This window comes from Gobio gobio (genome assembly GCF_949357685.1).
Source record: "Gobio gobio genome assembly, chromosome: 8".
Classification (NCBI taxonomy): Eukaryota; Metazoa; Chordata; class Actinopteri; order Cypriniformes; family Gobionidae; genus Gobio; species Gobio gobio.
Window position 1 is genome coordinate 26758810 of NC_137114.1, and position 14767 is coordinate 26773576.

Here is a 14767-nt window from a genome sequence, read left to right on the forward strand (position 1 = left end):
AACCTTTGGCGTCGTACACAGACGCGTTGGGCATTGGAACGTTATCATCATGATGATCATATAATGGGTAATGATTTTTCCATTATGACATGTTGGACTGTGATTCTCAATTTAATCAGCCAGCATCATTTTATTTACGCTATCTAACGTTAGACACGTTTTAACATGTAACCCAACCCCATTCCTTCCCTAAACCTACCCATTTGTGTGGTATGTAAAACACAGATATATAAGGCAGATACGACTGCATGCACAATTTATTCAAAAAGTACAAATATTCCGAGGCCAAGCGATTGAAGCGGGAACATGACCATCGCGGTTCTGCGGTCGAGACTTAAGGATCTTCGTAATGAAGTGAGAGTCCCCTCAACCACACCCCGATCTACCGTGCCCCCCGTGGCCGGTACTTCGGCTGGTGGTCAGGGTGACCTGAGGGTTACGGTGTGGAACAAAGCCCCGACGCTCATGCCTCGGGCCACACCCCCCTCGCTCCGCAACCCATGAGTGTTCAGACCGAAATCGCGGGGCCAGCTCCGGCTCCCTCGCGCATTTCGTTTGGCGCTCCGGAGGATGATGCGATGTCGGTCACCGCATCACAAGGTGGGCTCGAGTCCTCTGAGGATGATGACTCGGCTGTGCTGCCGCCTTCGGGCGCGCCAGCATTGCCAGAGTCGGACCCAGAGCTGACAGCCATGCTGTCTCGGGCAGCCGCGAGTTTAGGGTTAGAGTGGAACCCTCCACCCTGTCCCGAACACTCGCGGCTCGATGATTGGTTTTTGGGAGCCCGCGCTGACTCACGTCAGTCCCCGCCCCCAATACCTTTCTTTCCCGAGCTGCTTGAGGAAATTGCCTGGTCCTGGAAGTCCCCGTTGTCTTCCCGTGACCGGTCTGCAGTCTCCTCCGCCTTCTCCACCCTTGATGGGGCCGCGGCCAAAGGGTACACTGGGGTCCCCCAGGTTGAACGTTCTGTTGCGATGCAACTGTGTCCTCAGAGCGCTTCGACCTGGCGAGGCGATCCTAAGCACCCCTCCAAAGCCTGTCGATTCACATCAACCTTGGTGGCGAAATCGCACAGAGCTGCGGGGCAGGCTGCCGCCTCTTTGCATGCCATGGCGATCCTTCAGGTCTACCAGGCCAGGATCCTCAGGGACATGCACGAGGGTGGAGTTGATCCGGGGCTCTTAAATGAGCAGCGTGCCGCCACCGACCTCGCTCTCCGGGCGACGAAGGTGACCGCACGCAGGGGTGTAGCATAAAATCCTGGGCCCTATGCATAGGCAGTCCTGATGGGCCCCCATGTTCCATGTTAAAATATATTCCAGACTTTTCAAAGGGCCCTCTCCCTAGACGGGGCCCTGGGTAGTCAGGTCCACTTTTCCCCCCACTACCACGCCCATGACCGCACGCTCCCTGGGTCAAGTGATGTCCACAAATGTGGTCCAGGAGCGACATTTGTGGCTAAACCTGGCCGATATGCGGGACACTGAGCGGACACGTTTCCTCGATGCCCCCATATCCCAGGCTGGCCTCTTCGGCGGAGCGGTTGAAAACTTCGGCCAACAGTTTTCAACCGCCCAGAAGCAGACTGAGGCTATAAAGCATATACTGCCCCGGCGGCCAGCTGCTGCTTCCACCCAGCCGCCGGCACAGTCGCCTCAGCCTACTCGCCGCAGAGGACGCCCTCCTAAGGCTCCTGCCCCCCCCACCCGGTCCAAGCAGCAGCCTTCACCCGGGCTGGGTCGCGGAGGAAGCCGTAGGAAGGCGTCCCAGTCCCCTCAGGCCGCCCCGCGCCCCGCTAAACGCCAGGCCAAGCGGCGCTCCTGAGACGGACGGCTCAGGGATGGGAAATTCTTTCCAGGAGATGGTAGCAGGACCACTCCTTCCCCCGGTGGAGGGCCGGGGGAGAATCCTTTGTTCAGCTGCTGGCCCCCGGGTCAGCAGCTGAACAAAGCCTTGGCATTGCTCTGTCCAGTACGCGCTCTCCGCGCTTACGTAGACATTACGCAGTGTTTCAGGACCTCAGACCAGCTCTTTGTCTGTTATGGTGGAGAGCGGAAGGGAAGAGCTCTCTCAAAGCAGAGGTTGTCTCACTGGATAGTGGACACCATTGTTTTGGCTTACCAGCAGCAAGGTCGACCATGTCCCCTTGGTGTGAGGGCACACTCCACCCGGAGTGTGGCCTCCTCTTGGGCTCTAGCGCATGGCGCCTCGCTAACAGACATCTGCAGAGCTGCAGGCTGGGCGACACCCAACACATTCGCCAGATTCTACAATCTCCGAGTGGAGCCAGTGTCTGACTATGTACTCGCCCCCCCGAGGGGCCGGTAATGGACCAGGCTCTAGGTGTCTTCGCTTGCTCGCCACTCCACTCCACGGACTGGATACGTGCGATATTCTCCTCAGGTGAGCTCCCCGAGAGCCCTGAGCTCCTCCAGCACTGTCGACGCCGACATCAGTTCAGTCTGCCCTTTCGAGCCCAGACCCTCATGTCCGCCCAGGTGCCCCGTGTGCATGGTTCCCCTCTGGCGACCCCCACACGAGTATTTCCACCGTAAGCCTCCTCAGTGAGCAGGTGTCTTTCCCTTGGCAAGCCTCTGCCACCCCTAGGGTTAAAAATCCACCTTCGGCTGGTACCCTAGAGTTTCCCATATGCAGCCCACAGCGGGTCATATGTGTACTCTCTAAGTCCTCCCCACGGGTAGGCATCTTGGCATTCCCTCACTGGGATATGCTTCCCAGTGTACCTTGGTAATCCTGTGATAAGTGGGAGTCCTACGGCCTTAAGTGGCGGGATCTCACACTTACGCAGGGCACTGGACGACAGCTGAGTGGCGCGGTTATATTGGAACCCCATTCGTCAGTCACTGACGTACGTCGGAGTGACTGAACGAAAGGGAACGTCTCGGTTACGTATGTAACCCTCGTTCCCTGAGGAGGGAACGGAGACGTACGTTCCTCAGCCACGTCAGCTGTGCTGCTGGAACGCGGAGTTCAGATCTTGGCTCCGCAGCAGATACATAATGCGATGTTGCCAGCGTACTTCCTTATATACCCACGCGGTGGGGCGGAGTTACGCATGCAAAATCCGCATGCCCATGGCATTGGCACGCCATTGGCCGCTGTTAAACACCTCGAAGGTAATTGGCTTCTAGGCGAAACCCCCATTCGTCAGTCACTGACGTACGTCTCCGTTCCCTCCTCAGGGAACGAGGGTTACATACGTAACCGAGACGTTCTATATGGCACCATGGTTCTTCGTCGTAATTTGGTGCTATATAGCACCATATCTTAACATGTTCTGTATATGGTAGCGGTGCTATATAGCACCTTAGTCAAAGAACCGGTGAAGAACCTCTGAAGAACCGCTGAAGAACCACAGAAGCACCAAAATTGGTGCTATAGCACTTAAAAAGGTTCCCTATTATTACAAGCCAAGAACCATTTTTGGTGCCATATAGAACTTTAAAAAAAAAAAAAAAAACAATTTCAAACAATTCCCTAGTTCAAAACCTTGTTTTGTTCTGAATGAATCAGCATATATGAATGACTTGACTGAATGAATGGTCTGCTAACTCACTCATAAAGACAGCCCCTTGCCGTTTCTCAATACCAGGTACATCAATATTTAATATTTATATAAAATATTATTTTATTGTTGTTGTTCATTAATATTAAATGATAGCCATGATACAAGCATATGGCTGGACATGTAAATCCAGATTCAAGAGGTTTGACATAGAAGAATGATAAAATCCAATTTAATAAACACACAGTAAAAAGTGTTTATGGAATGGAACAGTAACAGAACAGTAACGAGAAACACCCGCATGAAACGTTAACACAAGACAAAGAACACAAGGTAACTTGCATAAATCCACAGGATGATGTGTAATAGGTAAGACAACAATGAATAGGTAATAATGAATAACTATGGATACCACATCCAGACTGAACACATGCAATATCAAAATAACAGTTCATGAAGTTCATGAACAAAGACGCAGGGTGGCACTCGTCTACAAATTTCAGCACTTTCTGCTTTGATTGAATCAGAGAATATGAGTAAATGATGGTGAATATGTTGTTATCTCATGTTTAAGAAAATCATCTTGCCATACTGTTTTCATTAAACCTACTGAACCTATTAGAGAACATACATTTAATGTGTCTCTTTTAAATGCATTTATGTATGTCACATGAAAGAAGAATATACTGTATTTACAGAATCAGGCCTACACTTTATGTTTATGCATATCACAAGGCAGGAATAGAAATCCCATTGGTTATTAATATCCCACATTTTCACCCTCATCTATGAGTAAAATTACTTTCTATTTTACTAAATTGTACTGTATAATACCAGATAATGGCTTGAACAATGTGGACTATTACATTTTAAGATAACATTTCTGTTATTTGATATAATTTTGTACTATTTTTAATCAGGTAAATTCACCTTTTGAATAAATATAAATTATAACTAAACCGTACCATTCAATTCTAAATTATTTGGATTATCTTAATGATAACAGGAGGACACAGACATAAAGAAAACTCATTACAGTCTATTAAATAAACATTTGATAACATTTGATATGGGAAAAAAAAGAAAGAAAAATAAATGTTTTATGTATTTTGGTGCTCATTTAGAGGGCTATATAATATACTTATTGAATAAATTTGTTTATACATCAGGAAAATGAAAATTACATTTAGCATTTTTTATTAAATAAAAATTTCACAAATATGTCATTCATTCTGATTGAAAAGGTTTAACACAGCCAAAATAACATAGATATACATAACATGTACATAAACAATATTACTGTATTAAAGCAGTTTCAGTATTTGTTTTCATAGGTTGTTCTCCATTCATATTTGCATGCTCACTTTCCTGTCTCTAATTTTTTTCTTTAATGCATCTTTGATCTCTTTGGTTCTGAAACAGTATATCATCGGATTGACAACAGGTGGAAGCAGACTGTACCACATAATTAACATAACCCGAATGCCAGGAGTTAATACAGCTGTCAAATCATACACATAAACAACACATCTGGGCACATAGTACAGACAAATGATAAGAAGCTGAGGAGTGCAAGTTGAGAATGTTTTATATCGGGCCTGAATGTTTGAGATTTTGAAAACAGTTGTGAAGATGGCAATAAAAGAAAATATAATAAAAATTAAAGGGCCCAAAAGAACAAACATAGCACCTGAAAATGAAATAACCTTTTTCTGCCTTACATCTCTACACGACAGATTAATAAGTGAATTTTGGTCACAGTAATTTTGGATTATTACATTAGAATTGCAGTATGCACTGCATGAAAACACTGAAATCCGGCACTATCCGGGCATGGTATACTCCTGTGTAATTTGATGTTTACCGGATGTATGTGGGAAAAAGCGGATCAGAGTAACACGGAACAGTATATTTCCAGAAAAACCCGGAAACCTCACGTATGCGGACGTATACAGGAATCCGTGAAATTTCACGGACATATACAGCTGAAACACTGCTGGGTGTGCTAGGACTGAAGACTGTTAGGTGTGAAGAAGACCTTTCATATGTTAATGACTGACACTTGTGCTGGCTGTTCTCAGAGGGAGGGGGGCAGGGGAGGACTTCAGGATTGAGAATTATCTCTGGTCTACTGTAGGCTACAGCAAACAAGCTTTTTACACAGAAAAAAAGAATTCTTAAGGCCCTGAAACACTAAACTGAACTAGCAATGACTAAAGCCGACTGTGGGGTTGGTTCACGTCTGGGTCTGGGCCAAACCATCAGAATGGTGTGTCAGGGCCTTAAAACCACTGCATGAAAAGAGTCTCTTAATCAAATATTTTTTATAAAAACAGTACAAAATAAAAACCCTGTCTGAACATATACGTTCACAAAAAAATCTGAATATGTAATGAAATAAACAAAGAAATGTAATGGAATTAACAAAGGATAATTAACCAAACATTTTAGACTATCCCCAAACAGTTTTTGCAAAGTTTTACAAATTGTAGGCAATAATAACATTAAATAAAAAGGAGATGAAATGTGGAAAATGAAAAAGTTTGTTTTAAAAACACCAAAAACTGATATGCTCAAAATAAAAATATGGAATAAAAAAGAGCAGGGATTCACTTGCTCAAGAAACACAGAAACACAAGCAGATCTTTCAGCTCTGCAACTGTTAACAAAAAGTGTCACTCCAAGATTCTTAACTTAAACACGCTGCAAAAGAGGGGCGTTTTAAGGTTTGAAATCCACCACTCACAATAGATGTAGGTGCAACCAATAAGGTTACCAATAAAAATAAGGCAACCAATAAAAATAATCCTAATTTTACAGAAAAAAACTTCCGTTTTTTACAGTATTTTCTTGTAATTTTGAATTATGTTTAAAACGATGTAAAATTACAAACAATATCTAAATAAACAACTTGACTGTTATTTTAAGGATTATATCATTAATGACAAATTGCAGTAATTCTCATTTTTTTATACAGGAACATCACTGTATTATTTTTCTGTTTTCATAAATAACAAATTCATGCAAAATTACAAACAATATCTGTAAATTAACAACTGTAATACAATATTTAGCTCATTATATTAAAGGTTTATGTTTGTGTCCATACTAACAATTTAACATTATTCTTTGTCATTTTAAAGTAAATCTTATTAGTTTTATATTTACACTGTAAAAATAAAAACCTAAAAAAAACAGCAGCTACAGCTGCAAAACAAAAACCGTAAAATAAGTCAAATATCTTAAGTCAAATAAAGTTTAAAAACTTCACAGAAATTTACATTAAACGTTTTAGAGAAAACACTATTAGTTTACAGATTTTTCCTTATTTAAATTAAGATATTTTACTTTAATTTTCTGTTTTACAGTGAAGGTGTATTTTTACATTCAAACTGGTTTTACATTCAATTCTGGATACAAATATAACAAAATATATAGCAAACTAAATATCAAACAATAATTGTTTTTAAAGAGTACAAATCTGCACTGCTCTCCAGGTTGAAACTTCCAGGCATCTGCCCACACCACAAAACACCATTTGACCAATTAATTAAATATAACAGCAAATAAAAATAAATATACACATTTTCTAACTGTTGTTTAAAACAAGTTTTTTTCTATATTTGCAAGGCTATTTGCTGTCTTTCCGTGTTCTTTTGAGCGTGATTGGTCAATCTGAACGTCATCCAGAAATCTGGCCAATGACAGTGCGCGCCTTCAGTTTGAATTATACACCCGTTGTCTTTGGAGTTGCTCGTGGCTCGCGGGGACGCGACGCGATCGCGGGTTCTAATCTTCAACAGGACGGCTTCTTCTGTCCATTAATTGCATTGCATGGATCATTTAAACCTGTTAAAATCTTATTTTGGACGAATTTTGATTGTGGGATGTCGACTGAGAGAACAGACTAAGTTTCCAATGGCGGACAGCAGACGGCAGAAGGTAACGTAAATCCCTTTATATTTTTTCTACTGCTTATCAAGATATAACGTTAGTGCATTAAAGTAATATGCTAATCGTGATTAACTTACATATTCTGTTTCTGTGTTTTGTTGTAATATTGTTAAAATAGGGCTGGGTGTTATGGCGATCTGATGATACTGGCTATTGTTAGCGATTTTGCTGTAAACGTTAACATTACCTTTTTATATCGCGGAATGGGAATATAGCGTATATAACGCAGCACTGACTTTACTAAAACTTTTTGACATTTTGACAAGGAAACATGCATGAATGTAGAATAATGAACGGGACATGCATGTGTTAAAATAAGCCTCTCTCAGACAGCAGGCGATCCCGAAATCAATTATCTTTCTGTAAAATGCGCACAATTATCTCAGAAACCCTGTCATGTGAGGTATTCACTTGATTTAAACAGTCAGTTATGTCTAAAGTAAAGTCAAACAGTTTAAGTTAACTTGGGGAAACCCGGATGAGTGTCATTCTGTGCATCAGTTCTTAAAGGGGCTGCAGCTTTGTCATAATTTTAATAAAACAAAAGAATAGAGAAGACCTTCTACTTCTTTAAGAATCATGTGATATTAATTAATTGAATATCATACAGTGAAGACTTTTAAAGCAGTATTATTCTGTAGCATTTTAATAAAATATCCATCAAAATAAATATATTGTGATATCGTTATTGTAAAATAAAATTTCTCATGTATGTATAATTATATGGTCATAATGCCCATCCCTACTGTCAGCTAGTTTTAAGATCAAGCTTGTCATAAAATGTAACAGAGTTTTGGAATGATTAATCTGAGAACACTGTCATGTACACTTGTTCTGCAGAGAGGACAGGAATCCACCATCCTTGGACTGAAGAATTATAGGCAAACCAGGATTTTGGATCTACTGTGAAGTTTTTGTATGGGCCTGGTGAGTATGTTTTGCAAGTCCATGTCCGTAAGTTGATAATTAATATTAATGTTTTATCAAACAAATTAATATTCATTTGTGTGTGTGCATGTTTCTTCCCCCCTCATGATCCAGAAGTTTTGGATCCATGATCCTGAAGAACTTTTACAGATGTTGACCCTGAATGTTTAAAAGGTAATCTTAAAAATGTTGTCATTATTTTAATGTTCTCTGTTTTTTTCTGTAATGTAGACACATGCATTTTCTGTGAAGTTGCTTTGAAACAATATCAGGGTTTTTCCTACATTGAACTAGGGCTGCAACGACACGTCGACGTCATCGATGACGTCGACTACGAAAATGCGTCGACGTGCGTGAAATGCGTCGACGCGTCGGCGGCACATTATTTACGTTCTAGAATGGAACAGAAGATCTAGAATAATGGCAGCTTCTGCTCCCGGGCATAGTGAAAATGATCATTTATCATATAAAGCCAGACCGCGACATTCAAAAGTGTGGGAGTACTTTAAACAGAAGCCGAATAAAACTGTGCTTTGTTCGCTCTGTAACGCCGGTTTCACACTGCGCGCGGTGGCAGAGCAGGAGCTGTGCGCGTGGAGAGCGGGAGCTTTCACACTGCCAGTCAGTGTTGCCAAGTCGCTTTTTTCCGCGGAATTGGGCTACTTCTACACTGTTGCCGCGGGCTGTGTCTCATGTCCGCGGGTTGAAGCAAAAAAACACACATATTTAACCCCCCGAACGCGATGTTTACCAGAGAACCTCCCTGAAACGCGATTGGGCTTGTTTTGGGCTAGTTTTGAGTAACGAATGGGTGGGTTTTGTTGTGTAAACCTGGCAACCCTTCCAGTGTTCTCTCCATGGTTCTCTCGCGCAGCTGAACCGTGGCGCGTGTATTGCAACAGACGGTCACATTTTCCGGGGTTCTTCTCCGACCCCAGTACGTCTCGTGCTTTTATTTATTATGGGCTGCATATATCTCCTGTTAATGCGACCTGGTTCCGCTCTGTCCCAAACACATATGCATAATAACTTGTTGTATATAGGTAGTTTACATGATTAAAGTAACATTAAAGTTAAGATATGCCTCTAGCTTTAATCATTTAAATGTGTCTTTGAAGTTTGGGCAAAAACTTCTGGCAGCTTTAGTCGTTGTTTATGCACAAGTATATCTTCAAAATAGACGACTAGTTATACATTAACACTATGCTGAAAGTTCCTGTATGTGAACCTTTTGCAGATAAATAAAAGTGCATTTTCGTTTACTAAGTAAATCATACTCAACTACTATAGTAAACAACTTTTCCTAATTAGGCCTACTCTGTATACATTTTATGATGAATAGTATCATTATATATTATGTTTAAAAAGCTTCTTTTGTTCATATATATTCATTATAAAATGGCATACTATGTACACTACCCTTCCTGAAATACAATTAATATTGTCATCATTCATTGATTTCATGTTAAAATAATATACAAATTCACTACCCTCTTTGAAATACAATAATCAGTAAAAAAGAATAATAAGACTAATCTGGAAAAATAATCGTTAGATTAGACGACTAATCGAAAAAATAATCGTTAGATTAGTCGACAGAAAAAATAATCGTTAGTTGCAGCTCTACATTGAACATTTTTTGCCGGCCGCCAAAACAAATTTTTGTCCCGCCAAAGCCTTATTTGATGAGTTATTGTGATTTATGAGTGATGTAGAACAGATGACTGCTGCGCTTGCGTTAACTGAGTGACAGAGAGAACGACCAGTGAGCTCCTACCCCGCTCGCACGCTCTCTGTCTTCAAAATAAGCATTCTTAGCTTTCTACTGTTTCACATTTTACGTTAATCAAAATCAAAAGGTCGGAAGACCGAATCCATGTTGCACGTGGCGCTATCAGACGATGTCTTCCTTTAATTACCGCTGGGTGTGAAATGCGCTCAAAAAACATTGACTGATTCTCTGACCAGCTGACATAAAGCATACTTTAAATAAACAGGAAACAAATCCTATCCGGTTATGAAGTGTTTTCTGTGTCTTGACAAATCTTTCGCGATTTTCTAAAGACGGGATTCACACACAACGCGTCTGCTAATGTCCGATTCGCCACCTAATGACTCCTTTGAACCGAATCATTTTAACGACTGGTTAGAACAACTGATCTGTCCAACACTGAACTCACAAATCAGTTTAATAATTTACTCAGAACAACACCTGAAATGAGAACACAAGTGTGCTTACCCACTTTAGCAAGAGTGGATAGTAAGAATTATTTTTAATTATCAACAGTCTTTCAGCTTATTTATGTGGACAATGTGTAGTAAAATAAATAGCCTAAAATCATTTAGTTTAGACTGGAGTGAGGTGAACCCAGAACAAATTTGTTGTTAGCTAGCTGATTGTAAATGGCAGAAAATTGGGCTATTTGTTCATTTTTTTAATACTATTTTTTTAATATTGATATGATTACCAAAACAATTATCAGTAAATAGTGTAAAAATGAGGGGAAAAAAACAAACATCAAGGTATCAAAATAAGATAAGCAAAAGTTACAAACTTTCTTTGAATTTATTTCAAATTTATTGTCAGTATTGCGCTTGCAGATCAAGTGGGTAGGGTATTTTTTTTTTACCGTGCGTATGTGTGTGTATGGATGACCATGTCTGTCAGCCACCACCGAAGACCATTTTTGACCCAGGAAAAACCCTGAATATGTATTGTGAAAAGCGCTATACAAATACATTTTAATTGAATTGTTTTACTTACTTTTATTGGCATTAACTATATATTATTAATGTATTATTTGGCAGGTCGCAAGATGTATTTTATTTTGTGAGACTTTGCTGAGGAAGTATTCTTTGGCTCAGTCTGAAAAGGCCCAGAAAAGAAACACTATGAAGAACATCACACAGAACCGTCAGAGAAAGAAACGGGTAAGTTAAGAAACCGGTTAAGCTTTTTCCCTCCAGAATGTTACTATACTCCTCTCTGAGTTTTAGTGGTTAATTTACTGTCATGTTTTGCAGTTGCTGGAGACCAGGTCCAGGGTTGCACAAACCAACACAGAACCTGTGGAAGACCGCAACTATAGACCTGATGAAGATGAAGATGCTGCTGTTGTTGATGGAAGGCCAGTGTGGATGGTTAGGCTAGCTACTACAAACCAGACTAGACTGACCCATGCTACGTGTCACATCACCAGCCCATCATGCCAGTTTGAAAAAATGTTCAAAACTCAAACAACATTGTGTTAGAGTTGGTCACAATTCTTTTATAATTATAAATTTAATATTCAATTGTTCCATTTTAGATTGTCTTTATTCCTATGTTTATATACTTATACTTTTATTGGTTCCCATATATAGAACATTTACATATATTTTATATACACTTTTTAATTTATAGATTTCTTTGTCTCGTTTTATATTGTATACTTTGTATGTTTGTAACTTTTTAGATGTCCATGTTGCTTTTGATCTCCACGTTTTGTATTGTTGTTCCTCTTACGTCGCCTTCCTTTAGAAACATTTTGTTCACTTATCTTTTCCCCCATTCATTTTAATGTATGTTTATAATGCTCTTTGTTCTTTTTATTTGGTTATATTGTTTACTTGGAATATTTATGTGTATTTTATATGCACTTTTTTTGTCTTATAAATGTATTGTTCTCATTTTATATTGTTTAATTTGTATATTTATTCTTTTCCTTTTTATGTTCACTGTGTATTTTATTCCTTTACATCTCTGTCTTTTAAATGCATTTTATTCATTTTTTTTCCCTTTTTGTTTCTTTACCAATTCATTTTAATGTATATTTATGTTCTTTGGACTGTTTATATTTTTACATTTGTTCCTTTACATTTTCATCCCTTTTAAATACATTTAGTTCACTTGTTTTTGTTTCACCATTGTTTTAATGTTTGTTTATAATGTTGTTAAGAATGTTTTTTTTTTTATTATACCTTTTTAATAAATATTTCAGACTTTCTCAAATTGTTTTGTGTGTATTTTTCTTTTGGGAGGGAGAGGGGATTATTTTTTATATATTATATATTAATGAGCAAAATCTGCATAGCTGGCCTATAACCAATCAAGTCCCTATGCTACAAAACCTAGCCCACCCTTAGCCTTAGAAGTAACCAATAAAGTCACTTGACTGGGTTTTCAATCCGTCCTGTCCTCCAATAGCAGTCTGGGTTTTGGGAGTGGTTTAAAAAAAACAACCAATCCAGTTTGAGATGAAGGACCAATAGGGGGTGGAAGGCAAAGCTGTTTAGAGGTGTGAAAATGTCTCCTGGGAAAAACTTGATGGGATTATTTGCCATGGCAACAAATGGCTGTAGCATGGGAGTATACGGCCACAACATACATCCGATTTGGTACCATTTCGGATGAATACGGACATATACGGATCCATGGAATTTGACCTATCCGGCCAGTATACTCCTGGATTCTTCCGAATTTCAGCAGTGTATACAGGAGTATCCTGGTCCGGATACACCTTTTTTCATGCAGTGATGGCTCATCAAAGGTATTAAAAACAATGACTGACAACCACGATATACAGATTGCCCAAATCACAGCACATGCCATAAAAATAGCTTTGTTTGTAATAAGGACACAATATCTGAGTGGGTTACGTACAGCAACAAACCGATCAATTGCCATTAATAGCATTAAGAAAGAGTTAATACTCCCTAAGAAGTGAACAAAAAACATCTGCACAAAGCAACTATAAAATGATATCTCACTGCTATTGAAAAAGTATTTTGCAATGGCTTTAGGCAACGTGACAGTTCCAAAAGCAAGATCACTTACAGCAAGATTACAGAAGATTATATAGGTGGGTTTCTGAAGGCTTCTCTCATAAGCAATGAATGCAATAATAAAGATATTTCCTCCTGCCAGTGTCAAGTAGACAAAGAACAAAAGGGTTCCTACAGCTCCATAATACTGTGGATGGAGTCCTGGAAATCCCATCAGGTAGAATTCAGTAAAGATAGTGTCATTAGTGTAGATCATGACTCTATACGGCTTCACAATTACCTCATCCAACAAGAATGCAAAAGAATGGCATTTGACTGTCAAGGCAAACTAAAACAACATACAAAAATGTTGAACAATTACTGTCTTTATAAAGTACAGATTATATTGATAAGCTATAATTCGAATACATACCTCTGTGGAAACTATTTATATGTGAAAAGCATAGGCCTACTCCATTAAATTTGCATTATTTTGAATTTGATTGACTCTGACCACCAAATGGAGAAGATTCACTGAGTCACCAATTGTATTAATGCATAAACAAACAAAAAATAATCTGTCATGTGCATATGCCACGGATATGACATGAATAAAAATGTATTTCTCTCTGTGCATTCATCTGACAATCACAAAGACACCATATATCATTACTCTCCAAAACTAAACACCTCCCCACAGGATGACGTGTTGTTAGGAGTTTCTTCTGTCTCATTGGCTTTGGTTTTTTTTTCATGAAAACAAAACAGTTGGATTTATTTGACAACACTAACATGCTTGAGTCTTGCTGTGGTTTGAAATAAGCCTCCATAATCCCTAAAATGTTTGGAAGCATGCTATTGAGTGACCACAATTGTTGACATAGTATACAGTAAGAGCTATAAAGTAGAATATAGCTGAGATACACATTTCTTGGACAGATTTTGAATTAGTTTTAATGAGTTCATCAGTAAGTCATTGACATGATTCTATGTTTCTCAGGGCCATAACCACCATAGGCATTGAGGGGGACAAGTACCCCATCAAAGAAAAATCGAGAAAAATGACCCATCAAATTCCCCAAACGATATAATGACTTCTCATGATAAATCCATGTCTAAAATTGTGGTTGATATGAGTGACTTGTATGTTCAAGGCCTCCAGAGGCAGCACGAGAAAAAGACCAAGAAACAAGTCTGAAAAGAAAAGAAGAGGAATCGGAAAAAGAAGAAATAGGGCCAGCCTGAACCAAGGACCTTTCTACAGAGGGGAAAACAAATGATGAGATTGCTAAGAAAAATTGAGAGATCTCACAAAGTGATATCAAAGATGATAAAACTTATGATGGCTCAAGAGAAGTTTGAGGGGGAAATTAAACAGTTGGTGTATAAAGTTGATGGGCTTTGTAAAGACGAAAATCAGCTAGATACAGTGGGGATCGAAAGTTTGGGCACCCCAGGTAAAAAAAGTTAGATTTTATTTCCATAATTTACACTTTCAAAATAACAGAAAACAAAAAAATGGTGTCTGCAAAAGATTGGCCACCATGCAGAGTTAATACCTTGTACTGCGCCCTTTGGCAAGTATCACAGGATGTGAAAGCTTTTTGTAGCCAGCCA

The 14767-nt window shown here is 39.7% G+C and overlaps 1 protein-coding gene across 1 annotated transcript; it reads right to left on the reverse strand.

The window, feature by feature from the left end:
• Positions 1–4872: 4872 nt before the first annotated feature.
• LOC307130640 (olfactory receptor 1E16-like) lies at positions 4873–13427 on the reverse strand (the record flags this gene model as incomplete). Its single annotated transcript, XM_079823730.1, has 2 exons — positions 4873–5323; positions 12907–13427. 2 exons carry the CDS (start codon positions 13425–13427, stop codon positions 4873–4875), a joined length of 972 nt encoding a protein of 323 aa, XP_079679856.1.
• Positions 13428–14767: the final 1340 nt, after the last annotated feature.